The sequence below is a fragment of the Cucurbita pepo genome, chromosome LG03 (assembly GCF_002806865.2).
Source record: "Cucurbita pepo subsp. pepo cultivar mu-cu-16 chromosome LG03, ASM280686v2, whole genome shotgun sequence".
Lineage (NCBI taxonomy): Eukaryota > Viridiplantae > Streptophyta > Magnoliopsida > Cucurbitales > Cucurbitaceae > Cucurbita > Cucurbita pepo.
This window is the reverse complement of record NC_036640.1, coordinates 1,601,578-1,628,001: the sequence shown is the minus strand read 5'-3', so window position 1 is coordinate 1,628,001 and position 26,424 is coordinate 1,601,578. Positions and strand designations below refer to the sequence as shown.

The window sequence follows — 26,424 nt, the reverse complement described above, 5'->3', positions numbered from 1 at the left end:
CCCCCCCACCTCCTTCTCCTCCTCCTCTTAATGTGCTGAAAAGAAAGCAAGGGAATTCTTTTTCTTTTTCAAGACTTTGATAATTGTTCAATGGATTTCCAGCCATACTTAAAACTGTTAAAAGTAACTAGAAGTAGCATAGTAGTAAAGAACTCTTAGATTCAGGTTCGGTAAGAGGTGATGGAAGTTAAAAGGAGCCATCTGCCAACTGGGAGTAATCATGTCAAAGGAATTTTTAGTTCCTCAGGAATTCATGGATTTCGAATTTGTGAAGAATAAATCTTGATATTTGCTAAATTTTTCTCCTTTTAACCAACCTCTGTCTACCATTGTAGAAAAATTGTGCTGGCAACTAACATTGCTGAGAGTAGTATCACCATAGATGACGTTGTCTATGTCATAGATTGTGGAAAAGCAAAGGAAACGAGTTATGATGCTCTGAACAAACTCGCTTGTCTGCTACCTTCATGGATTTCCAAGGCTTCAGCACACCAGGTATTCACTTTCTTGTAATTGTAAATTGAAATTTATGACACTTTTAGAAATCAGAAAATGAACATTATGAAAGTACAATGAATGCGCCCGTAACAAGCTGGGAGAGCAAGTCTAAAGGTGGTGGTGGGGGGGTAACCCGAAAAGAGGATCAAAAGACCATTTTAAGAAACCCTCTCCTACAAGTATATCCTTGCTTGTCGGTAAATGAATGAAATAAGAATACTGGAAATACAAATTTGTGATATCCAAATTTAATGCTCTTAGGTTGTTTGGTTTACAAATTGCTTTTCCTGTGAGTTGATTGCAAAATTTTCAGAGGCGAGGTCGTGCTGGTCGTGTGCAACCTGGTGTTTGTTATAGACTCTATCCAAAAATTATCCACGACGCAATGCTTCAGTATCAGTTACCTGAAATTCTGAGAACTCCTTTACAAGAACTTTGTCTGCATATCAAAAGTTTGCAGCTAGGAACTGCTGGGTCATTTTTGGCACAGGCATTACAGCCACCAGACCCTCTTGCTGTCCAGAATGCCATTGACCTTCTCAAAACAATTGGTGCTTTAGATGATATGGAGGAGCTTACACCACTGGGTATATAATGGTTTTTTTTTTTTTTTTTTTCTTTTTGAATGTAGAATTGTGATCACTAATCTTCCAAGCCATGTTGCAGGTCGTCATCTTTGCTCATTACCTCTGGACCCAAATATAGGGAAGATGCTTCTCATGGGTTCTATATTTCAATGCCTGAATCCTGCCTTGACCATTGCTGCTGCTCTGGCTCACCGCGATCCATTTATTTTGCCCATTAATAGGAAAGAGGAAGCAAATGATGCAAAGAAATCATTTTCGGGTGATTCTTGCAGGTGATAAATTTTTGGTGTGATAAAAAATACCCTTCTGTACTGCGGAGGATTTTCAGCTTTTTTTGTTGTGAGATTCTTTTGTTTTCTATTTCTGAAATTGGAATTAAAAACTATCTATTGCAGTGACCACGTCGCCCTTCTTAAAGCCTTTGAAGGATGGAAGGATGCAAAAAGAAATGGAGCTGAAAGATCGTTCTGCTGGGAAAACTTCTTATCTCCAGTTACCTTGCAGATGATGGATGACATGAGAATGCAGTTTCTAGATCTATTATCTGATATTGGCTTTGTGAACAAGTCCAGGGGTCCAAGTGTAAGCTTTCTGTCAAGCTTATTTAGGGAGGGAAATTTTGGGTCCCCTTTTAAATCAACTGTGTGCAGCACATCAATTGTTTCATTGAACTGATTAGTTTTGATGTACAGCTGCATTAAGCTTGTTTGAAACAGAGAAAAATTCATAATTTAACAAGATTTATGAAGTTGGTATTTGGTAAATATATTTGATGCATTGCCTAAGCCATCATGTGGACCGAATGGTAAGGTAGTAACTTAGCAACTAGTTGGCATCAACAATATATATCTGCCTATCGGTATTGAACAGAATGAACTTAGTGAGTTAGGTGTTGGTTAATAGTAAGCATGTGTAGTAATACACACACACAGCGTAGACACAGAAGAATTAGTAGCCTGTAAAGAGAAGGATTTTTCCCTCCTAAATGCTTGAAGATTTTTTATGCAATTCTGCAACTGAATAAAATGCATTGACCTTGAGTTCTATCTTGCATCCAATCCTTAAGTTTTGATCTCAGTGAAGTTTAATTCCTTGAGGGCTGGTTGTTTGTTCACATTTTTGTTAGATGTCGTTCTAGATTGAACTTTGCTAATGTTCCATTGTTTTTGTGAAGAAGTACTTGGCTGTTTTCATGAATTCTCAAGTTTGACACGCTGGATTTTTTCTTTTCCGCATCTCTCATGTCCTTTGCCATTGGTTTCAGCCTCTGTCCTCCCTTCGTACATTCTCCTTTTGGATTAGAAGTTGGAAGAAGTCTTCTTTTATTATTTTTTTTTTAATTTTTTTTTTTTTTATTATTATTTTTTTTTTTTAAGGAATATCAGGCGTTTCTAGGTTAACATAAATGACACTTGTGCTGCAGGCATACAACCAATACAGTCACGATTTGGAGATGGTGTGTGCAGTGCTTTGTGCTGGACTATACCCTAATGTCGTACAATGTAAAAGAAGAGGAAAGAGGACAGCCTTCTATACTAAGGAAGTTGGGAAAGTGGATATTCATCCTGGATCTGTCAATGCAGGGGTTCATATCTTCCCTCTGCCTTACATGATTTACAGCGAGAAGGTCAAAACAACTAGTATATACATTAGAGACTCTACCAATATATCAGATTATGCCCTGTTGTTGTTTGGTGGTAATCTTGTACCTACCAAAACTGGAGATGGCATTGAAATGCTCGGTGGCTACCTCCATTTCTCTGCTTCAAAGAATGTTTTAGATTTAATAAAGGTAAATTCTTCGCGACATAATTCATTTTCTACTTGTTTGGCCCTGCAAAATTTTCATTTTTCCCAAAGAGACTTGGATTTGTCAAAGGCTGTTCTAGAGACTTCTGTTGCATTCACCACTTGTTTGTTCGTTGGAAAGCTGCATACGTATGTCCAATTTAGATAGCTAGGATTGAATCACCATTGCAGGCAGAGTATACAAGAGGGGAGTTTATATATCCAAGGGTGAAAAAGAGTAAATATATGATGGTTGGTTCCTTATATTGATTTAGTTTTCATTTCTTTCGTTTCTTCAGAAATTGCGCGGGGAACTTGACAAGCTTTTGAATAGGAAGATCGAGGAGCCGAGTTTTGACATTACTACAGAAGGAAAGGGAGTGGTGGCAGCTGCAGTCGAGTTACTGCACAGTCAAGTTGTACATCATTAATTCATGCTTGCTTCTTCTAGTATCAACTACTTAGAATAGAACAAAGGGATTCTTAGACTATAACAAAGGGATTCTTAGACTATAACAAAGGGATTGATCTGTTCTTTCTGCTTGGGTACCCTTACCTGAATATGGTATATAATGATCTCTAATCAATAGAACAGATCCTTTGGTTGGGGGGCGTCGCGGTATTTGAAAGATTAGTTCATTTACTTTAGCTGTTCGTGTTTTGAAGACGTGATTAACCCGTACTTCATTGTGTTGTTCGTTCAACTCGATAATTTAGTTTTTTTTTTATTGTTTTTTTCAATAAATGTCGATTAGGCCAATGGCTTATTATACAAATGTTGAAAATTAAGGAATTTATTTATTGATTATAAATTTAAGAGTTCAAGGATTATTAAACACTTTTAAATTGTATGAACCAATTGGACAAAGAACATTGAAAATTTAATTTTAAGCTTCATGTACTAAATTAATATAAATTTAAAAGTTAGAAGATTAAACTTTTAATTTAATCAAAATTATAATAATCAAAACTTTTACCAAAATATTATTTTAAACAAAGTTAAAAAAAAAACAATTTAACGAAAACAAAATTGTACGTATGGATAATAATTCAAATTTTGTTTAATTTAAATAATTGATCCAAATGTAATAATATATTTGTAAAATTATAAACTAGTTGTAGTTACCCACCTAATATTGAGTTAATATAAATTATAATTAATTAGCTAATATTAAAAAATTTGTATAATTTTCATTATTTTGTAATATCGTATAATTTGACATGATGTAAAACCATTTATTTATTTATGTATTTATATTTGTTTTAAAATGTAATTATGCATTTGAAATTAAAAATCTCGTACTTTTCTAAATAAACAATGTCTTATTTTTCAGAATTTGCATTAGATCACAAAATTCGAAAACCATTAAAAAAAAAAAAAAAACGTATTTTTAAGAAGGAAGAGAAAAAATTGGGCACGCCGGACTGGGTTCGGAGGAGCGAGTTCGAACTCACGCCACTTTGATCATACTCGCTAAACCCCAGTTTCCCTCGCTCAGGTCGGTGGCGGCAAACCTCAAAACCCCTTCCAATTACCAAAATCCCCCGTTCTACCCGCCGCCGGAACCCTAGGTCGCAGAATCACCACCCCACATTTTCCTTTCATGGTCTTTTGACTGCCTCATCAGATGGGTCGGCCGGAACCCTACGTTCTATTCGCCCAGACCTTCGCTCACCCACACCTCGACGAGTACGTTGACGAGGCAAGTACCCTTTCTTTCACTTTTTGTCCAATGGCACGGCCTCCAAATCTGAACAAACAGTTTAGTTTGATAAGGCGAATATAAGCATCTTTACAACTGACATTCTTTACTTGATGAAAGCCCAGGTATTATTTGCTGAACCAGTTGTTATTACTGCGTGTGAGTTTATCGAACAGAATGCTTCGTCTACCTCTCAAGCAGTTGCACTCGCTGGGTATGTGTGTCTTGCAGAATTGAACTCGTTACTTACTCCTGAGCATTCGATTTTTAGATTTGCACTTATATGAAAGTTTGACTCTTGATTTTAAGTTCAAGGTTTGCTTAGCGACGTACTATTTTGGTATCAATGAGTTATGGTTGTTATACCCTTCTTATCGTTCCCTTCAAACTTATTTTTCGTTATTGAGGCCCGGGAGCAAGTATTTATTTTTATTTTTTTTTGTTTTTAATGCGCGTCTACTTTTCATTTTTAGTGCTACTTTGCCCCCTTCATTTGCCGTGGAAGTGTTTGTTCAATGCGAGGGAGAGACAAGATTTAGGCGCCTCTGTCAGCCTTTTCTATATTCTCATTCATCATCAAATGTTCTGGAAGTTGAGGTAATTTATTGTATGGAGATAACCTTTTTTATGATGTTGTCAATGTTACATTACTGATCTTCTGAGTGACAACACAATTATGATGTTTAGATTATTATTGTTATTATCTGATTAGACCCAATTCGGTCAATCTATGAAGTTTACGTACGAATTAATTGGGCTCTTGTTAGAGTGTATTTTGTGTTCCTGTGTGATCTTTTATTTGATCTCAATGAAAACATGACTTTTCATTTAAACACAAACCAAAAAAAAGGGGAAAAAACGTCAATCCAAAGGAGATATATTAAACCCCTCCATTTGGACAAAAGAGAAGCATAACTATAATATTTAAAAAGTTGTGACAATTTATGCTAGGTAAGTATAACATACTTGGTTGACCATTTTTAAAAAATGTAATTGATTTTTTTAAGCAACCTGTTTAGTATTTTTCTGATTGTTACTTGGAGAGCGTTGTTGTAAATTAGGCTTGATTTTGATTGCTGTATTGGATTAAGATTGTTGATGTTTTCAAAATAACCTTCTCATAATATGCCTACATCACCAACACTAAAAAATCATGTCTAAATCTAGTACACCCACCCAACAATCCTCCCAAAAGAAGGTATTGGAGGCATCACTCTTGGAACCATTCACAATGTTCGAGAAGAATAAGTACCATTGGTATCAAGATTGCTTGGAGACTACATCCAAAGAAATTCCTTGAATTTTTTTGTTATTGTTAAGGGATAAATCTACTAGATCTACACCTATTAAGATGGTTTGCAACCTTCATTTGAAATGACCTCACCAGTTATGAACAATTTAGTTATTATATTTGGGATAAGATGAGATGCTCCAAATAGTATTGGATCATTTGATCGTGGTTGATTTTCTTTAATGTGTTTGATTTCTAGCTTGCTAGTCATAAGGGTTGTAGAGAGATGCTCCATGAGTTCCTCCTCCCCGTCTTTCTGAGAGAAGGCAAGACTTTTGTGACAAGTGGGCTTTTGTGCAGTTTTATGTGATTGGTGAGGAGAAGTTGTAGGACCTTTAGAGGAGTTGATAGAGACATAAGTGATGTTTGGTCCGTCGTTAGGTTTTATCTTTTTCTGGGGCATCAGTGATGAAGCTTTTTTTTATATTACCTTTAAGTCTCATTTTATTTAACCGGAACCATTTTCTTTAGTTTGACTCCTTTTTTTGGACATGGTTTTTTTAGATGCCTTGTATTCTTTCCTTTTTTCTTAATGAAAGTTTGGTTCTTCATAAAAAAAAAAAAATGCACGTGGATGATTTAGAGCTCTTAAAGGACAAATGCTTTTTAAATTGTGTTTCTTTGGGTACAGGATTATTGTTACATTTATTTACCATTATTTTTTTGGGATAGATGAGAAGGTTCACTTTCTATCACTTTTTGGCATTTGATGACTAAGAATTATTAGATCTTTTTTCTTTTTTTCATGAAGAATCAAGATGGTTACATGTCATCTTGTGTTCTATTGTTTGTCTGTCTGTTTTTGTTTTCTTTTTTTTTTATGGATTTCTAGTCCTATGACTGTAAATTACTATTTGTATATATACATATATTCTAATTTCTTCTTAAGAAAATTAGATCTGGGTATATTCTCAAATTACGCAGAAATAACACTTTTTCTTCAAATGTTAACTTCTAGGTAATGTTATTCCTTATGCTTGACGTCTTTTTTGTTGAATAGTATTTATTTTGTTTGACAGGCTATTGTAAGTAACCATTTAGTTGTTAGAGGCAGCTACCGCAGCCTAAGTTTGGTGATCTATGGAAATACAGCCGAGGATCTTGGACAGTTCAATATTGGTTTGGATGATAGCTCATTAAATAACCCTGTTACCTCTGCTGAAGGGAACCTAGAAGATCTCCCTCTGGCTTTACATTCAAATGGTTTAATGTTCGACGAGCCCGTGACTTCTCTGATGAAGTTGTCACTGCCTGGTGTTGTATTGGATATTCCAGCTGAGGTTAAGCAATTTTTACAGTTAATGGCCAGCATGTTGGAACAGTTGAGTCCAGGCGATGCAATTCATAAAATATTAGTCATTGTAATTTCAGCTGCTTCCTCTTACGTCTCTTACATCTGTGAGAGATCCAAACATCTAGAAGGACTGAGTGCTATTTTCAATAATGCCAAAAATGATCTTCTTAAGTTGTGTAAAGCTATGCAAGATTCAAAGGATGTGTCAGCTGACTTGTCCATAGAGTTTCCTTTCCTTGAATCGGAGGATGATTTGGCTTCTTCAAAACAGCTGGTGGATATTTTGAGCAAGCATTGGAATTTTAACTTGAGCTCCTCTGCTGTTGGTTGTCCTTGGCAATTGAAGGTCTTTTTAGATGTTTTGTTTTTATTTGAGATGTTAAACGTGTTACAAATTTAGTTGAAGTTTTCTTTTAGAATACATTTTAATCCCCCCTTTGCTGCTCTAACTGCTTATTTTGTTATTCTCTATCCTATTTCAGAACATCACTATCATTTTTGGGTTAAGTGTGGCTCTTTTCTTGTGTTCTGCTAAAGAGAGTTGCTTCCATTTTGTCAATGGTGGTGGAATGGAACAAATTGTGCATCTTCTAAGTAGAGGCCTGGAAGATTCTACTTCTGCCACGTTGCTTCTTCTTGCAGTTATCGAACAGGCTACCCAACATTCATTTGGATGTGAAGGCTTATTAGGTTGGTGGCCTCGTGAAGATGAAAATGTTCCATCTGGAGCTAGTGAAGGTTATAGTCAGTTGTTGAATTTGTTGTTGCAAAAACCACGTCATGATATTGCATCTCTTGCAACTCGTATCCTTCAACGCCTAAGCTTTTACGAAGTTGCTTCACGATATGAGGTAGTTTTTTTTTTAATTTTTTAATTTTTATTTATTTAGATATATCTGCTTCTGTTTATCTATTGACTATAAATTATAGGTTTTGTAGATGGCTACATTTTCATTCTTATGAGGGAAAAAGTTATTTCATTTGTGCAGTGTGCTATCTTGTCTGTATTGGAAGGTCTTTCTAGCAGCGGCAGAGTTCCAAATGTTCATTTGGACGTGCTTATCAGTATGAAGTCCCACCTTAAAAAAATTTTGGTCGGTTTTGTTGTCTTGCATTTTTTTCTTTTTTCATTCCAGTTTCAACTTACTGATTTTCTTGGCAATTCTTCTCCGAAGTTAATTCTCAGTTTATGCCATTGACAAGTGCAATTGCAGAATTTGATAAACTTATGTGGGCCAATTCAAGATCCTTCTCCACCTTCCTGTGCTATGAAATCGTTGTTTCTTGGTCAAACCGATGGTTTATTAACATGTAAAGCAACAAGTTGTTTGATATCCTCATCCAAGTGTAGGTTTTCACAATGGGATGCTGATCCTCATTTACTTGCACTTCTAAAGGTTGGCAACCTTGGTACTTGTCTCCATATTTCTGAGTTCTGATTTATTTTATTGTACTATTGTGTATTTATCCTCCTCTAAAAAATGTCATTACATTCTATGATAATTTTGTACGACATTTTTCATATTTGTTATTGTTGTAAGTACAAACTATGTTGCTCTCTATTCTTGATTAATTTCGGGTAAGTACATGTGCCTTTTATAATAAAAAAATTCCTAGATGCTAGGTAACAATACAAAAAAATAAATCTCTAGATATTAGGAAACAATATTGAAAAATAGGGGGATTAATGAATTCCCTTGTTTAGTGGGATTACACAAATATTCCTTAAATTAAGGTCGTTCCTTCATCACTCTCCCTCAAGTTGAGAAATAGATATCATTCATTCCCAATTTGGATACTAACTCATGAATTTTGGAGTTGTGTAGTTATTTTGTTAGTACATCTGCCAGTTGAAGTTGTGAGAGCGTATAACTAATGTATACTACCCCGTCTCCAATTTCTCCTTAATAAAATGTCGATCAATTTCAATATGCTTTGTCCTATCATGTTGAATAGGATATGTGCAATATTGATAGCTGATTTGTTGCCGCAGTACAACTTTAATGGACATTCTCCCTTAATATGATAGCTGATTTGTTGCCCCAATACAACTTTAACGGACCTTCTCCCTTAATTTGTAAGTTATTAAGGATTATATTCAACCAAAAGAGCTCACATAGCCCTTGTGCAATAGCTCATAACTTTTATTCAACAGATGATCTAGCCACTGAATGTTGCCTTTTACTCCTTCACGTCACTAAATTACCTTAGAGAAAAGTACGATACCCTGATTCTTCATTGATTCTTCATTTTCACATTGCCTAGCTTAGTGGGTCAGTTATTCTTATGAGAGATACTTTTTTACATTGAGGCAAGTATACCATCAGTACCTCGGCCCTCCTGTAGATGGCATGATTGTTTCAATTGCTAGTGCTGGTATTGAGGGAATTTCCGGTTGTTACCAATTTTATCGTTTATGGTGTGATTTGAAGAATCATTGCAAATGTTCTGGCAACTTTTGTTGTTTTCATATAGTCTTAGGTTTGATTGAACTATATAACCTTCATTGTCCTGGTTTTAGATGATTTTTTAATGCTGTAAATATGTTTCTGAAAGCAGGAGAGAGGGTTTTTTCCTCTTTCAGCGGCACTGTTGTCATCCTCCATAATGCGTTCAGAGGAGAGTAAAATCATGGATGTGATCTTGGAGATTGTATCTTCTATTGAAGCCATTATCCTTTCACTTCTTTTCTGTCGCTCAGGTTGTGAAACTTTCATCCACTTTTTCATACAACTTGTGTTGCACATATGAAAGTAGTAGTGTTATTGAAATGGTAGTATCATATACTGTAATTTTATTTGTAGTAATCTAATTAAAATAACGTAGTTTAGCAAATTTGGATGTATTTAAGCAGATGTTGGTCATTGTATCTTTCATGTAACTGTTTCATTTTCTAAACATAAATCAGAGCAATAACATGTCAACAATAAGGATTCTCATTTTTTCAAACTGAACTTAGGCCATTTCTTTATTACTTTCATTTATTTTTAATGAGATCTGGTTCTTCTATTTTTAAGAAAGCTTGTTATTGATTATAAAATAGTTCTGTGATCCTTATCCTACATGTACTTCATTTAGAGTTATATTGAGCTACCAACTTTAATTTTTTGATAAATGGTAAGTTTGGGGGCAGAACTTTTTCTTTCAGTGGTGTAGGCAAGGAGACCTTATCCTCCCCCTTCCTTGTGGTTGTTCATATCTTTCACAAAACGGTGTCAATAGGGATGGATAAGGGTATTGTGGGATTGTCCCAGGAGGGTGAAGGATTCTTGTGGGAGTATCCAAGAGGGTGGGTCTCATTCGGTTAGGCAAAGTGTTTCCTCTTTGAAATAGCAAGATGTTTCCTTTGAATCTTTTTTTGAACAAGAAACAAATCGGTGTAAGCAATCGGGATGTTCAGGGGGACCAAAGAGCATAACAATCCAAAGAGCAATCGAATGCTCTCCTCTTTAGATTCTTCATCTTTTGACATGTTTTGAAGATTCCTAGGTTCTGTTTTGCATGGAGAACCAGTTCTTTTTCATCCAGTCACTATCAAATCGTGTTTTCAAGTTGGAAGAAAAGAGAGGCAATTACTATTTTTCATATTTCTCTTCCTAGGAAGCAACTCAATTGGTTTTAAGAAACTTTGGTTGATATGCTGCAATAATCATTGAAGGCTCATTTTCTTAGACAAGCTAAGGGAGAATTTGGTATCAGTTGACTTTTAACGAAGCATAAACAGCATAGTCAGAGCCTTGCATGTATCACTATAACTAGTTCTGGAACGAGAAGTTGCATCATAGTACCCGTTGGAATTACTAATAGGATTCTTCTTTTGTATTCATTTCATCATAGCAGCGAAACAGGAAATGGTTTCTGTTTCCTATATAAAAAAGGGGATGGTCGTTTGTTTGGGAAATGGTAAGAGAATTTATGATGAAGCTCATACAGAATGATTTTGTATCCACGCCTGAAGCTGAAGATTTCGAAGGTTAGAAAGAGATGAAAGTCTGAGGACAGTGTTGTTTGATAATATAGTTCATATCAAGCCACGGCAGATTAACCAACAAGCATTTTGGGTCAAAAAAGAAAAAAGAATTGGTTGAGATGAATTGGAACTCAATATGGTTATTTCAAGGCTCAATGTTCATAATGAATGGAAGATCTCTATAGCTTTGAAAAGTCATTTTGAGGTCGATTGCGTAATCAATCCATTTGTGGCCTGTAAAACTCTACTCAGATTGGAAGATAAGAGGGTGTTAAATGGGACTTGGGTTTTTATAATTAAGGATTTTTGTATTTATCTTTTTCCCTTCATTCTCATTACCATTCTCTTTTCATTCTATTCTTTTGTGTTTCTTTTTTGTCCATAAAGATACAATCATAAGTATTAAGCTAACATCGAGGAATCACAACCATTAATATTGGTCTGCTTTTCAGGTCTGATATTCCTACTCCACCATTCTGAACTTTCAGCGACAATTATTCATGCTTTAAGGGGCGATGAAGAGGCCACTTTGGAAGAATGTATGCCCATTCGATATGCATCAACCCTTATATCAAACAACTTCTTTTGTAAGCCGTCAAATGTTGCTATGATTGTACGGATACACTTGAGAGTGGTAAGTTGTCCTTGTCGATAAACAACAGTGGTATCTGATTTATTGATTCAAGTTACCGTTTTTTCTCTCCTCCACAGTTGCATTTACTGTGATATAAAACAAATTTCATATACTTTTTGCAGGTCACGGCAATTGATCGCTTACTCTTGACAACTCCAAACTCGGAAGAATTTTTATGGGTCTTGTGGGAACTTTGTAGTATTTCTAGGTGGAGTTGAGGATTTTCTTTTCCTTTTATCGTTCTCCCACTTGACATAATCAATCATTTGACGTACCTTTTGTTTTGCAGATCTGACTGTGGACGCCAGGCGTTGCTTGCTCTGACATACTTTCCTGAGGTATTAAAGGCTTTAAAATTTCTTTGTTACATAACCTACTTTTATGTAATTATTTAACAAAACTTTTTATCTATTTATTTAATAGAACTTTTTATCTATAAGTGAAAAGCTAAAAAGTTACAATAATAAGACCCAATAACTGAATACATAATCATTAAAGTTCACTTATACTGCAACCTCCTGACATGATTACGAAGAATGGAATTCCATCGAACATAAATATCAGAAGAAGATACATAGGGAAAGACTCGATTCAAATTTTGACGTTTAGTTGCTCTTGGTTTTTTGTGGGTGGTTTGAATGTGCTTTTTGGCTCTGTGTGGAGGTTGGGTTTGTTTTCTTTTCAATTTTTTGGGAGTTTTCGTTGTTTCCTTTATCTATTTTCCTTTATATTTTTGGCTCTGTGACAGGCTCATAAACAATCTCCCACCTCCTTCTCCATTAAAGATGGTTCACTAACCCAAAACCTTCCACTGCGATAATCTTCTACTAACTTGAGATCTTATTTGAGATCCACCCTTCTTTCCACTGCGATAATCTTCTACTAACTTCATTAGCCACCAACACTAGATTGATAAATGCATTTTGATTTGGACATACTGATAACTCAATTGATTGGCCTATAATTTTTTTTTTACAGTTTTTCTGCTATGGTTCCCTCTTCTTTTTCCCTGATTCGAACAATTATGATTACTTCTTATAAAAGAAACACCCAATTATGGTTCAATTTTTTTTTCCCCAGGCCATTGTCATCTTTATTGAATCCTTACGTTTAGTCAAAGAACCAGAGTCAGGAAGCCGGAACAGTGGTAATCTTATTTTTATGGATTTGGCAGTATTTTTCTGTAGTTCTTGCTACTTTCTTATTTCTTATTTTTATTGTTGAAAATGTGTTTTTCTCCCTCCTCTGGTGTTATTCAGGTGCTTTGCCTCTGAATCTAGCGATATCTCACTCTGCTGCTGAGATCTTTGAAGTCATTGTAACAGACTCCACTGCATCTTCTCTTGATTCTTGGATTGTGCATGCCATGGAGCTTTACAAGGCATTGCATTCTTCTCCTCCAGGGTCTAATAGAAAAGATGCTCCCACTCGGTTGTTGGAATGGATAGATGCTGGTGTTGTTTACCATAAGAGTGGGGCTGTTGGTCTTCTACGATATGCTGCTGTATTAGCATCTGGAGGAGATGCTAACTCTAATTTAGCCAATACTTTAGTGTCAGAGTTGACAGATTTAGATAATGCTGGAGAACCTACTGGTTCTGATGTTAATGTAATGGACAATCTTGGTAAAACCATTTCTGAAAAAACTTTTGACGGGATTACTCTTCGTGACTCTTCTATAGCACAATTGACAACTGCGTTCCAGATTTTGGCATATATTTCGGAGAACTCGGTATGTTACTGTTCCATTTTTTAATAATTATTTTATTATTTTTTTAAAGCAATCTTTAAGCTTGTGCTCTGAGTTTTCTTTGTTGGGAGCCTAAACTATTTTTTGATGTAGACTGTTGCTGCTGCTCTGTATGATGAAGGTGCAGTAGCAGTTATCTATGCAGTATTAGTTGACTCTCGATATATGCTGGAGAGGTGCTCAAACAATTATGGTCAGTTTTTTACATCATTCAGATGTAATATGGCTTCGGAAAATTTGTATTTTTTATGAACTAGCTATGAAACTACTGTCTTATTCTTGAATTAGTTGTTTGTTAGTTTACTTTCTTCACTTATCTACTAGTTACCGAAACGACAAGTAGACATGTACAAATCCCAACTTTCAAATCATGGGTGGCTGACTGATAATTCACAGGAAATTTCTGATTTTTAAGTCATCGTTTCATGCCATCCTCAAGTCTTAACCCTTGGATGTATAGATAAAACTTTTTTTGGAGAGTTGGGCATGAACTGATAGGGAGAAATAGAGTTGAGAGCTGAGAGCTAATGTGCCATTAGTATTTAGGTGCACTGTGGCAACCAGTTGTTATCTTCTCTTACAGTTGTGTTTGTTCCTTAGCAATGATATTATAATCTTTGAACAAATTATGCACTCTGCTTNTTGTGTGTGTGTGTGTGTGTGTGTGTGTGTGTGTGTGACTGAATGTATTTTTGAACAGATTATCTAGTTGATGAGGGCACAGAATGCAATTCTACATCAGATTTACTTTTGGAACGTAATCGAGAGCAAAGCCTGGTCAATCTTTTGCTTCCTTGCTTGGTGCTGCTTCTCCATCTCTTGCAAACTCTGCAGGTTGTTAATGTGTAACCAGAATTTCAGAGTTCTTTACAATTAATGAGTAACTTGGTACTTGGTACTTGGTTTTTGTTTTTATTTATTTTCATAGTTAGGATAGTTTGATTTATATGTACGTCTTATTGTTATTATTACTATTTTACATTAGGAATACTGTTTACTTACAAGACTGTTATTATTACTATTTTACATTAGGAATACTGTTTACTTACATGTGTGTGTCTAAATAGATAGACCGCTTGTGTTTTTCTGAGTCAGAATAAAGGCTCATCTGCAAAAATAGCCTACAAATTTTCAGAATAATTTTCCAACCTCTTAACGTTTCCCATCTATGAAATAGCTGTCTGAACCTCGATATTTTTAAGAACCTCCCTGGGCCAAATACCATAGTGTATTTTAGTTATTTGACTTCTGATGATTTTGGAAGCAATTGATAGTTTTGATGAATATACCAAACATTTTAATGCCTTGTTATTCCGTATTGTTTATCCTGTTTCATTATAATTTATCTTTTTCATTTGCAATTATATGTAGGTTGCTAAAGAGGAGCATAGGAATTCAAAATTAATGAATGCTCTTGTAAGATTGCATCGAGAAGTAAGGTATGAAAGACTTTTTATTGCAGGACAGCTCAAGTTTTCCACTCATGATTGACCCTTTGTGATTGCAGTCCAAAACTAGCTGCATGTGCTTTTGATTTATCCACTTCGTTTCCAAATTCTGCACTTGGTTTTGGAGCTGTCTGCCATCTTCTGGTGTCTGTACTTGCTTGTTGGCCTGTATATGGCTGGTCTCCTGGTCTTTTCAGCTCGCTCCTTGATAGTGTCCAAGCTACCTCCTTACAGGCTTTGGGCCCAAAAGAAACTTGCAGCTTGCTCTGTCTCCTGGTACGCAAGTCTTGAGATTCCTAAAGAATGTATTTTTATCCATAGAAGTAGCATTTTTAAATGGCTGATACAAATCAATATTTTATGGAGTGCTTTTTTATGCTTGCTAGTACATTAGTGAGCAGTGAAGCCTTTGAATGTCAAAAAGTAGGTAACTGGTATGACCTTGGTATCCGTCCTTGGTTGATATCAATCCCCTTTAAGAGTGGACGTGGTACTTGTGTGTACTTTTTCGTTGAATTAAATCTTCCAATGCTTCAACTTGTATGCCTGCGGAACATTTTTTTTTTCTTTTCTTTNAAAAAAAAAAAAAAAAAAAAAAAAAGAGAGAAGAAAACAAAAGGAATATGTAAGGAACAAAATAGTAATAATGATTAAAAAAATTAATTGTATTGGAAGTGGTAAAAGAAAGAATACTCTGAATTCATTGAAAAGACTTTCAAAGAATGCAAAAAATCTTAACCTGTCTCAAAATTATTGTTTTGAATAAAAGGGATGCAAAATTCCACCAAATGGGTTCCCGGACCCTTCAAGCTCGCTCCTCTCCAGAATATTCTCTCAAGGATTTTAGAACACAAAAGGTTCGAAGATTTTGAATACAAGGGTAAAAAGAGAAACTATCATTATTATAACTTATTCAATTATAAAAATTAATATAGAGCTATGTTGCATCATCAATTATAAACAAGTGATCTACAGAGGAAAAATGAAAGCTCTTGCCTGGATATTGCCTGATACGTATGCTGGTGCTATCAAAATTATGAACTTCTATCATAAAGATTTTTTTTCTTGTTTTTTTATGCAAGAAAGAAGCTTTTTGTTTGCATCAATATTTTAAATGCCCATTTGCAGCTTTTAATTTATCCTAACTCTTGAACTATCATTGTTATGGTGCTAGAACGATTTATTTCCTGATGAAGGAATCTGGCTTTGGAAGAATGGTATGCCTTTGTTGAGTGCCGTTAAAAAACTTGGCATCAGGACACTATTGGGACCTCAAATGGAGGATGAGATCAATTGGTATTTGGAGTCCGGCCATCAAGAGAAACTGTTGGGTCAACTGTCGCTACAGCTTGAGAAGATTTCCCAAGTTGTCCAACATTATGCCATTTCGGTGAGTGGTTTCTTTCGTATATCAAGTTCATTTTTTTGTGTATATGTTCTGGAAATGTTCTCTTGATTATTACTTCTGTTTCATTTCAACAGACATTGGTGGTCATCCAAGATATGCTTCGGATATTTATAATTCGCCTTTGTTGTCACAAAGCTGACAGTGCTTCTTTTCTTCTACGACCAATATTTTTGTGGATCCGTGCTGGGGTTTCTGACTTATCTTCTCTTTCAGACATAGATGCTTACAAGGTAAATACTTCTATAATTCCACGAGTCTTTCATCCATATTTGCATTTAGATTCATTGATGCAGATGTATGCACTTTAGTTTTTAACCTGCTTGTTTGAAACATATATTGGACACTGCTGCACTTGTTGGGCACATGTTATATATTTATTAAACGAGATGGTTAGCATTGCACACACACACACATATGCATGCGTAGAATACTTCCTAACACATTGTTGACCAAAATGAGCTTTATGGATGCAACTCAGAATTAGATACTGAAAAACATTTGAATATCATAAATTGCATAATAAATTGAACTTTGTCGGGTTAGGCTTGTGATTTGATTCTGAATTTATGAATTGCTTGTATAAGCCGTACATCAATTAGCTATTTGTTATATTATATTTATGAACTTTCTTGTCTTAAACAAAGTTCTTTTCTTAATTCAGAATTTTAAAAATTGAATATCTTAATAAAACTATGCCCAAATGTTTTAGCAACAATTTTTCTCTGTACTTTTATGTGAACATATCCTATCTTTTATGCGTCAGTGTGATTCTGTTAAGTGAGTTCGTTTTTGTTACTGCGTTACTTAGTTTGAATGATTATTGAAAATCATTGTATCTTATCTTGGTATCTTGATTTTTTTTTAAAGTCAAATGTTCTAATTGTTCACCCTGTTAAATGTGCACCATGTCCATGTCATTTTCTTTGCAGATATGTAGGTACCTTGATTTTTTTGCAAGCTTATTAGAGCATCCTCGTGCCAAGGTAATACAGTTTTCCCAAGTGGTGTAACTTTCTCGCTCTTTTGAGATAAAAGGGTTTCAATATCAGTTAAAGGTTTTCTTACGTTTACTAATTCTTGGTCAGGCTCTATTGTTGAATGAGGGTGCTATCCAGTTGCTAATTGAAGTATCACATAGATGTTTGGATGACTTAGATACGGATGAAAAGCTGGTTCTTGGGTGCAGATTTTCTGCCAAATGTGGCTTTTCTTTTCACAACTGGTGTCTCCCTGTTTTCAAGTCGTTCTCACTACTTTGCTACTCTATGCCATCTCTTAAGCACATTGGAAAACACAATTTGTAAGTAAATTGTTTGTATGCTAATTTAATACATTGTTTATTTTACTTCTTTCTAAGGCAAATTCACAATAACGTATATGCTGACTTTATTTGGTTATAGGCATCATTTTGGATCATTAAGTGCAGAAGATTATTCATTGATTCTACACTGTATTCTACTGTTCTGTCAGGTAAATTCTTGTTCCTGCAGTAATTTAATCATAGGCTTCGTTTTGTTCATGATGAGAGCTTCTGAATTTTGATATATATGATGGATTCAATCTTACCATGACCTATTTTTCATGTTCATAATTGTTATCAAATGGTAAAATACCCTTGTGTCAACCAAGGCTTGGGTTTATTTCTTTTTGTTGTCAACTGTTACTATTGGATGCTAAAGATCACGTGTTCTGTTTGCTGTTTCTTGTTGTCTTATGTTTAGGTCTTCTATAACTACCTTTAAAATCTATTTGCCTCAGTTGAAAGGCTTATTTATAACTCTCTTGTATATACTATATTTGAAGTAGTAGTCCTTTGATTTTATAGTAGAGGGGAGGAGCCTCTTTGTACTTCTTTTCTGCAGTTGTACTGTCTCTCTGGAAAGTGACTATATCTGATAGCTTTTGTGCTACCTTCCTCAGATCCTTCTTCCTCCTCTTTGGGTTTTCAAAAAGACCTTCGATGGATAGAGGGGTGGTAGATGTGGCAGATCTTCTCTCTTGTTTAATAAAATTTTTTGGTCCAAGGAGAATGAATGTTAGGTTTTGAGCCCTGGATCCATCCAAGAGTTTCTCTTATCATTCCTTCTTTCATATTCTATTTTCTTCCCCCTCTCCTCGTTGACCATATTTTTGGCTCTATCGGGAAGATTGAAATTTCAAAAAAGTACAAGATTTTTGCGAGGTAAATTTTATATGGGAGAGTATAACACCTTGGATCGCATTCAAAGATACTTTTCCCTAGTTTTGTTCCCACAATGGTGCATTCTATGTAGAAAGCATGAGGAGGATCTTGATCATCTCTTTTGGGACTGTCAATTTGCTCGCTATTTTTTGAGTTGGGAATCTTTTTGCTATTTTCTGGGACATTTGGAGCGTGAGGAATAATAACATTTTTAGAGACATTAAGAGAACAAGTGATGATGTTTGGGGAATGGTGATTTGATGCCTCCTTATGGGCGTCGGTTATGTAATAATGAACTTACTCTTGTTCTTTTAAATTGGAGTCTGTTTATGTTGTTAGGGTCGGACCCATTCCTTTCCTTTTGGGTTTGGTTTTTTTGTATGCCATTGTATATCGTTCATTTGTATGGATGAAAGCGTGGTTTTAAATAAATGTTAATAGTTTAGATACCAGTCCTCAAATATGAACGAGAATTTCATCTTATTTGATAAAGTGCTTCTTGTTGATTGACTTCCCATGTCTTCTCGTGTTATCAAAAGCTACATCATGTAGGAAAATGAAGTTTCCTACTTTTTCTTTTTGATTAATTAGCATGTCTTGATTCATAGGTCCTGCCTGTTGGAAAAGAATTAGTTGCTTGTCTTGCAGCATTCAGAGCTTTGGGATCTTGTAGTGAAGGGCAAACTGCTTTAGCATCTATTTTGATTGATATTCATAATGTTGACGAGCGGGAATCTCAAGGACATAAAAAGGGTAGTGACTGTTCTTTTAATGTATCAAGTTGGAGGATGAATCCTCCTCTGCTCTGTTGCTGGAAAAAGTTATTAATATCAATTGATTCAAATGATTACATACCGACGTATGCAATTCAGGCAGTTGATGCACTATCTTCAGGATCATTAAGCTTCTGCTTGGATGGGTCAAGGTTAGGTTTCTTCTTGATCTATTTGTTGGTGTGTATAAGTGGAAGTCATGTACGCTGATTGTCTCAATATATTTTATGATTCTCACGTTTCTCTTTATTTTATGACCTTGTAGTAATTGTCCATAGTACTAGAAATCTCCTGCTTAAGAATTATTACACTGTAATTCCTTCCTTGTACCAGAGAGTTAAAACACATTTGGTTGATTGTTGGCCTATAAACACGTATGCCCTTGAGAAAATGAATGTATCTCGTCTTTGAGCTGCTGGCTCACTTTTCTAAGAATTGGTAGTGGTGGGTTTAGAGGACCAAATGGTGTCGTTGGAATTCCATGAAAAATTGTTTTACCCCCTGAAAGTAAAGAACAGAACATCTCTTTTTTCCTTAAGGTTATCTTTGTAGATGGTGGATCTCTTTACCAGCCTTGAAAATGTTAACTTATGTTTCAAATTTAGAAATAAATGCGATTATTTTTTGGAAACCAATTATCCCTTTCTGAGGCAATTTTTGTGTTTGGCGGATGCAATTGGTAAGCTTACCGTTTTCTGTTGTGTAGTTTGGTCTTGGACAGGATTGGAGAAGTGAAATTTCTCTATGGCCTTCCTGATGCTGCAGAAGGCGTAAATGATTCTTCTCCCAAAGATGTTATAGGTTATATACAAGAAATGATTGATGTTTTTAAATTAAAATTGGGACTTGGTGATTATCCAGAAGATTCCAACATTCCGGCTTCTATCAATCAGGTATAAAATATTTGGAATCACACTTTATTTTCCTCTGAAATTAAAGTTAAAGTTCACGATCTTGGCATGAATTGCAGATTTTAGAGACTGCAGAATCATTATTATTATTGTTAGAGAAGCCTACTGGTTCAGTTAATGTTGAAGATATTACTCTACACGAGGACGCTTCCTTGATACCAAGTAACATATTAGATTCTCTGAAGCTTTCCCAGCTTGGTGATGACAGCATAGGAAGTGTAGAGGACAATCTTCTTCTAGGTCTTGGGGACAAATTTATGTGGGAATGTCCAGAAATATTACCCTACAGACTTAATGCTGTTCCTGCGAAAAGAAAAATGTCAACAATGGATGGGCAGGCTAGGCGTGCTAGAGGAGAGAACTCCCCAGCTGAAATCTCTTCCCAGAACACATTTGCACGTGGACCAGGGATATCTTCCACCCCTTCACTTCCATCACGTAGAGATACCTTTCGGCAGCGAAAACCAAATACCAGCAGGCCTCCTTCCATGCATGTTGATGATTATGTTGCGAGAGAACGAAATGTTGATGGGGCTATTAATTCTAATGTAATTTCCATTCAACGGGTAGGATCTTCCAGTGGGAGACCTCCATCGATACATGTGGATGAGTTTATGGCCAGGCAAAGGGAACGCCAGAATCCTGTCGTAGCTGTGGTTGGGGAGGCTGCATCACAAGTGAAGGGTGGGGTTCCTGCAAATGACACGGATTTGGAGAAGTTAAGCAAACCTAAGCAATTAAAGACTGACCTTGATGATGATCTTCAGGGGATTGATATTGTATTTGATGGTGAGGACTCAGATCCTGATGACAAATTACCCTTTCCTCACCTGGATAATACTCTACAGCAATCTGATCCCATGTTGGTTGAACAAGGTTCTCCTCGTTCAATTGTTGAAGAGACAGAAAGTAATGGTAATGATACGAGCCAGTTTTCTCCCATGGGTGGGCCGGCCGTGTCTAATGTCGATGAAAACACTCAAAGTGAATTTTCTTCTAGGATGTCTGTTTCACGTCCACAATTTCCGTTGGCCCGTGAATCCAGTGTGTCCTCGGGTAAGAAGTACTTTGAGCATCCCGATGATGGGAAGAATGCTATTCCTGTTAGAAGTGCAGGTGGTGGGGTTGACACTTCCGCTACAGTTAACTCGTCATATAACAATGCAACCACGCCACCTTCAAAGTTCGTAGCTGAGCCTAGGGTAAATACACAGAATTACTTATTCAAAAATAGTCCTCAGCATCTTGGTAGTGGACCACCATCCATAGGATCTCAAGGGTTCTATGAGCAGCAGAGGTTTTTTCCAAATCAACCCCCACTACCTCCAGTGCCTCCACCACCAACAGTTACATCTGCAATATCTCAACCATCTGATCTGCCTTCCAGTCAGTCTTCCCCATTTTCCAACTTTGTAACAGACGCTCAACAAAGATATTCAACGACGTTCCATGTAAGAAACAACGTCTAGTTGAATCTTCTGCAGCATATTTCTCTGCTGGTTGTCATTGTCTGCAACTTATTTCTTTATTTTGCTTTTGCAGGGCCCTTCGGATTATCCATCTGGATACAATAGTTCAACATCATTTTCCAGTGGATCTGTCAGGCCACCCCCACCCCTTCCTCCAACACCACCACCTCTTTCGTCCAGCCCACATAATTTATCATCAAGTAAAATTCCTCTTCCAAGCACGCCAGCTTACAACATGGAGAATGTTGGGATGACAGAGGTTCCTCAGAACCCTACTGCAAGTTCAACAGACACACGTTTAGGTGGACTATCTGCTTCTGGGGTCATGCTAGCTTCTAATTCTCTCCCGGCACTTCCACACTTGGTCTTTAGTAGGCCTTCGATGCCTGTAAATCTCTATGGGGGCATTTCAACTCAGCAACAGAATGAAAGCTCGTCAAGTATTTTGCCGAATTTAGCTATTCCTCCATCTTCCATGCCTTCAATGCATTCTCTGCCTCAGTTACAGCCCCTGCAACCTCCACAGCTTCCTCGACCTCCTCAGCCGCCCCCTCAGCATCTTAGGCCACCCATCATAGCTTCACAACAACCAGAACAGGTGGTATCAATGCAAGGCTCGGTTCAAATGCAAATGCATCAATTACAAATGCTACAACAGCCAAGAGTTTCTCCTCAATTCTACCAATCACAACCAGTAGGGTTATCACATGCTCCACCTCAGCAACAATTTGAACATCCTCAACATCAAGCTATACATCAGCCTGGGGATGCTGCAACCACATCCCAGCAACAGCAGGATTCAGCAATGTCATTGCATGAGTACTTCAAGTCTCCAGAAGCCATTCAGGTAACCATTTTTGTTACTCCTCATCAAGACTTCTTCAATGAATTCTCTCCTTTCCATTGAAATTAGTTAACCCTTTCTTTTCCAACGCAGTCATTGTTGAGTGATCGGGAAAAACTGTGTCAGCTTTTGGAACAGCACCCTAAGTTGATGCAGATGCTTCAGGTAATTTAATGCCTCCATTATGCAAAATGATAGGTTGAACAAATGTTTGAGATTGGCATGCACAAATATTTGAAGAAAGTTGACGGTGACATATATACATCTATATATTTTCGCTCCTTGAATTTATGCTGTGTGGCCGTAGCTGCTTGCTTGCTACTACTCTGTGCTAGTCTTTGTAGAAAGTAAATTACACAGGTTTCTATTGTTTTGGTTTTTGAAAATTAAGCTTATAAACACTATTTCTACCTTAAATTGATTTTGTGTTCCACATACCACCAATATTTTCAAACGTTTCTTAAAGAAAGTGAAAACTATAGCATTTCAAAAACATAAAAACTAAAAATGTTAATGAACCAAGACCTGAAAAAAGGTTAGTGATTGGTGGTGGTTCTGATGACTAAATCTTTGATTCTTTTCTTGGTAACAGGAGAGACTGGGTCAACGATAGTATCCTACGATTGTAGAATAGAGAGGGGACGCCTCCTTTGTACTTTATAGCGGCGCTGAGTCTTGATTAGCCTGCCCAAGAGGAGAAGAGAAGAGAAGAAAAGAAGAGTGGCCTGTATGTACCATTACCAATGAGTTTTGTAGTAAATAACAACTATGTATTATCATTATCCATCAGTCTTTTATGTAACTACGAACAATTCTTTTGTTTAATTCATGAATTTTACCCTATTTTCGGTTCGTAGTGCTACTATCACTGGTCTTTTTTTATCTTAAACTTTTGGTTTATTGAAAATCGATTTTAGACATAGTTAAATATGATCATATGCCCACCTGGTATAACTATTGATATGTATTATCTTTGAAAGATTCCAATAGAAATATCATTTGGAAATCATTTGAGGATCTCCAAAAATTAGTAAAGTTCATGATACCCATTGAAATCAAATTTTAAGACTTTCCTTCAACGTTTTATTATTTAATTTCATTGCACTATTATGTATGGATTTGGTTCAGTTTTATAATCTTAAAGTACAAAATTAAAACATTTATTTGTTATATTTAAGGATATTAAAGAACATAATGTTTACTTTTAGGGATGAAAAAAGACATTGTACTAAAAAATCAGATTCATAGTCTTCTTTAGTCTGAATGCACATATATTAGTTTTATGCTGATTCTTTTTACCTTCTTATAGTGTCCAGTGGATTACGTGTTGCAATATTATTGGGTGCACGAGCTGGAATTAAATATCAATACTCTCCATTTTGCGTGATCCGAGAAGCCCATGATCCAAGAGATCCTTTCTTTCTTTATTAATTATCCTATTTGATGTGTTTACGTTACAAATTTTATTATCATAAAGAATCAATCAATGGAATTAGCACCTATCCTTGCATAGATTTCTTACCAACTAATTTTTTTTCACACGACATCGAAATAAATGTTGGGATATATGAATGAATCCAGATCATATCCCAATGAGAGTGATCGTAAGAATAGATAGCTAAAAAGAATTAAAAATTACTATTCGTACCAACAATGTGTACCTTCCTTAAAACAATTATAAGATGCATGTGAGTAAAGACAAAGTATGCTAGAATGACTCGTGTTGATACGTGGGAGATAGTTTTTACTCTTAAGAAGCGAGAAGTAAATAACATGACCATGTTGTAGTCATCATGTGTCGAATCCAGATTTTGAATCTTGGGCATGGGTCGTTACACCTCATAACCTTTTTTTCTGATTACTTTTTCTTTGAATTATTTTTTTACAACAACAATGGTACATTTTATGATATACAATAAATAGAGGTAGCATGAAAAGTTATTTTACTTCATTTAGGACTTTCAACTATTCTTAAACGTTTCTTTCATAACTGCTAATAAATTGAAGCGATATGAAACTTTTTGCAAATTTCNAAAAAAAAAAAAAAAAAAAAAAAAAAAAAAAAAAACTATCCATGAGTCGAGTTTCTACAAACTCACTCTATGTTATATAATATATATTAGAAAGACACACTACACACAATGGTATGATCCATTGATATCACCTTATCCCAAAATTTGAATTCGTCTCTAATGCAATAGCTAAAATACACCTTTTAAAATTATAACGTTATTGTAATTATTTATAAGGTCGGGAAAACCATATTCTAAAACATAATAAAATAAGGCATGATTCGCAAAATCATAATTCAGAAAATGTTTCGAAATTTATGGTTGTAAGAATCTCAAGGGATTGGATTGCCTAATTCCTCAATTTGATTAAAAAAAAAAAAACAAAAAAAAAACAAACCATGTGGCCTTCTCTCGATAACATAAAGCAAGCCCTAAACGTAGGTTTTCTCGAGGCTTTTGCTTCCCAATTTACCCTCATACCCACCAATCCTCTTTTGCCACGTAAGCAAAACACCGACACGTCGTCTTAGGCTTGGGGTGAGTGGCATAATCCCCCCTGTTTCCTCATGTGCTCCTTGATAAAACACATTCCCAAGGTGTCTTCTTCAAAACCCCATCACAAAAATTTCATCTTTTTCAGAGATAAATTTATAAAGCTTTGTTAAATGCCAATCCCCATCTGGGTTTTCTCTTAAAATCCCATTGGACATGGATAGGGGATGGAAGCCAATGGTGGAAATATCACCCAATTGTCCAAGATGTGGCTCTTCCAACACTAAGTTTTGTTATTACAACAATTACAGCCTCACCCAACCTCGCTACTTCTGCAAAGGCTGTCGTCGCTACTGGACCAAAGGCGGTTCCCTCCGTAACGTCCCCATCGGTGGTGGCTGTCGGAGGCACCGACGACCAGCCAAGCCCTTAACACTATCTCCATCTCCCTCAAACCCTAAATTTCACCACACCAATGGTACCAGCTCCCTCCACCACAATCACCGTCTCCCCGATCCAGACATGTCTCCCGTCATCGATTTGGCGGTCGTCTACGCCAATTTTGTGAACCAGAAGCTAACAACACCCGGGACTATCACGGCGGATAGTACCACGTCGAATGCAGCCGGTGAGAGTGGCAATTTGTGTGAGTTTTCCATGCAGGAATGTGGGTTGGGAGGCAATGAGTATCAAGTGGCCGGTTGCTTTGGGTTAGAGGAGAATAGTGAGAATCAAGTGGATAACATTGAAGTGGCGGCGCGTGAACTTCAATTGCCGCCGTTACCGGGGGAGGAGATGGTGGGAGGTTGGGCAAACTCTATGATAATGAATCATCATCATCATCATTTGCAACCAACACGAGTGGAAGTGTTTGGAATGGAAACTCAAGATCCAACTTTGGTTGGTGGTAATTGGAGCCCTATTGATTTATCAAATTATGAAACATTCTCAAGGGCTTAACAAATATACATATATACATAATAATCTATCATATTTTTTCCAAAGTATTTTTGTGTATGAACTTCCATACATATATAAATATATATATATCTATATATATATATATATATATATGTGACTTATTGTACTTGGTTCATGTATACAAAAAAAAAACATTACATTATCCCATCTTTGCTTATGGAATAAATATTTAGTGCAAACATCAAATAGACATAATGATATTGATATGAATATCATACACGAGCGTGCATCCTCAGAATCTCTCTGGCCTTCTCCTTCATCTTCTTCGAAACCACCGCCATCCCTCCGCCGTGTGCCAGTAGAATCTCTACCAGAACCCCAACGCCACCGGCCTCCACCGCCTTTACTCTGTTTCTACCCCACGGACATACTGCAATTGAAATCCCCAA

General features: G+C 36.1%; 3 protein-coding genes across 5 annotated transcripts in view; all 3 read left to right on the top strand.

The window, feature by feature from the left end:
* The window catches only part of LOC111790766 (DExH-box ATP-dependent RNA helicase DExH1), an 11,860-nt gene extending 8,249 nt beyond the window's left edge, over window positions 1-3,611 (top strand). For all 3 annotated transcript variants that reach the window (XM_023671816.1, XM_023671815.1, XM_023671817.1), the window contains 6 exons: window positions 336-495; window positions 812-1,085; window positions 1,165-1,357; window positions 1,481-1,667; window positions 2,509-2,877; window positions 3,173-3,611. In XM_023671816.1, the coding sequence (XP_023527584.1) occupies window positions 336-495; window positions 812-1,085; window positions 1,165-1,357; window positions 1,481-1,667; window positions 2,509-2,877; window positions 3,173-3,304 (1,315 nt within the window). In that variant the 3' untranslated portion in view covers window positions 3,305-3,611. The remainder of the gene's footprint in view (window positions 1-335; window positions 496-811; window positions 1,086-1,164; window positions 1,358-1,480; window positions 1,668-2,508; window positions 2,878-3,172) is intronic.
* A 646-nt stretch (window positions 3,612-4,257) lies between these two features.
* Window positions 4,258-23,413, top strand: LOC111789789. Its single transcript, XM_023670480.1, has 28 exons — window positions 4,258-4,576; window positions 4,702-4,790; window positions 5,050-5,173; window positions 6,887-7,507; window positions 7,644-8,012; window positions 8,151-8,255; window positions 8,376-8,558; window positions 9,721-9,862; window positions 11,584-11,765; window positions 11,888-11,973; window positions 12,055-12,103; window positions 12,846-12,912; window positions 13,025-13,497; window positions 13,609-13,708; window positions 14,216-14,349; window positions 14,887-14,954; window positions 15,023-15,239; window positions 16,138-16,353; window positions 16,446-16,601; window positions 17,301-17,354; window positions 17,457-17,671; window positions 17,772-17,841; window positions 19,162-19,478; window positions 20,033-20,219; window positions 20,297-21,688; window positions 21,780-22,553; window positions 22,644-22,715; window positions 23,143-23,413. The coding sequence occupies exons 1-28, from the start codon at window positions 4,502-4,504 to the stop codon at window positions 23,161-23,163; spliced, it is 6,558 nt and encodes a 2,185-aa protein (XP_023526248.1). The 5' UTR covers window positions 4,258-4,501; the 3' UTR covers window positions 23,164-23,413.
* Window positions 23,414-25,270: 1,857 nt separating this feature from the next.
* On the top strand, window positions 25,271-26,014 carry LOC111791673 (dof zinc finger protein DOF3.5). Its single transcript, XM_023673112.1, has one exon. The coding sequence runs from the start codon at window positions 25,271-25,273 to the stop codon at window positions 26,012-26,014; it is 744 nt and encodes a 247-aa protein (XP_023528880.1).
* Window positions 26,015-26,424: the final 410 nt, after the last annotated feature.

Excerpts from the sequence above, each read along its gene's own strand:
- LOC111791673 (XM_023673112.1), top strand. The coding sequence starts at position 25,271 with ATGGATAGGGGATGGAAGCCAATGGTGGAAATATCACCCAATTGTCCA.
- LOC111789789 (XM_023670480.1), top strand. The coding sequence starts at position 4,502 with ATGGGTCGGCCGGAACCCTACGTTCTATTCGCCCAGACCTTCGCTCAC. Across the intron at positions 17,842-19,161 it reads GTATTCTACTGTTCTGTCAG|GTCCTGCCTGTTGGAAAAGA; the intron begins GTAAATTCTTGT and ends CTTGATTCATAG. Across the intron at positions 20,220-20,296 it reads TTCCGGCTTCTATCAATCAG|ATTTTAGAGACTGCAGAATC; the intron begins GTATAAAATATT and ends CATGAATTGCAG.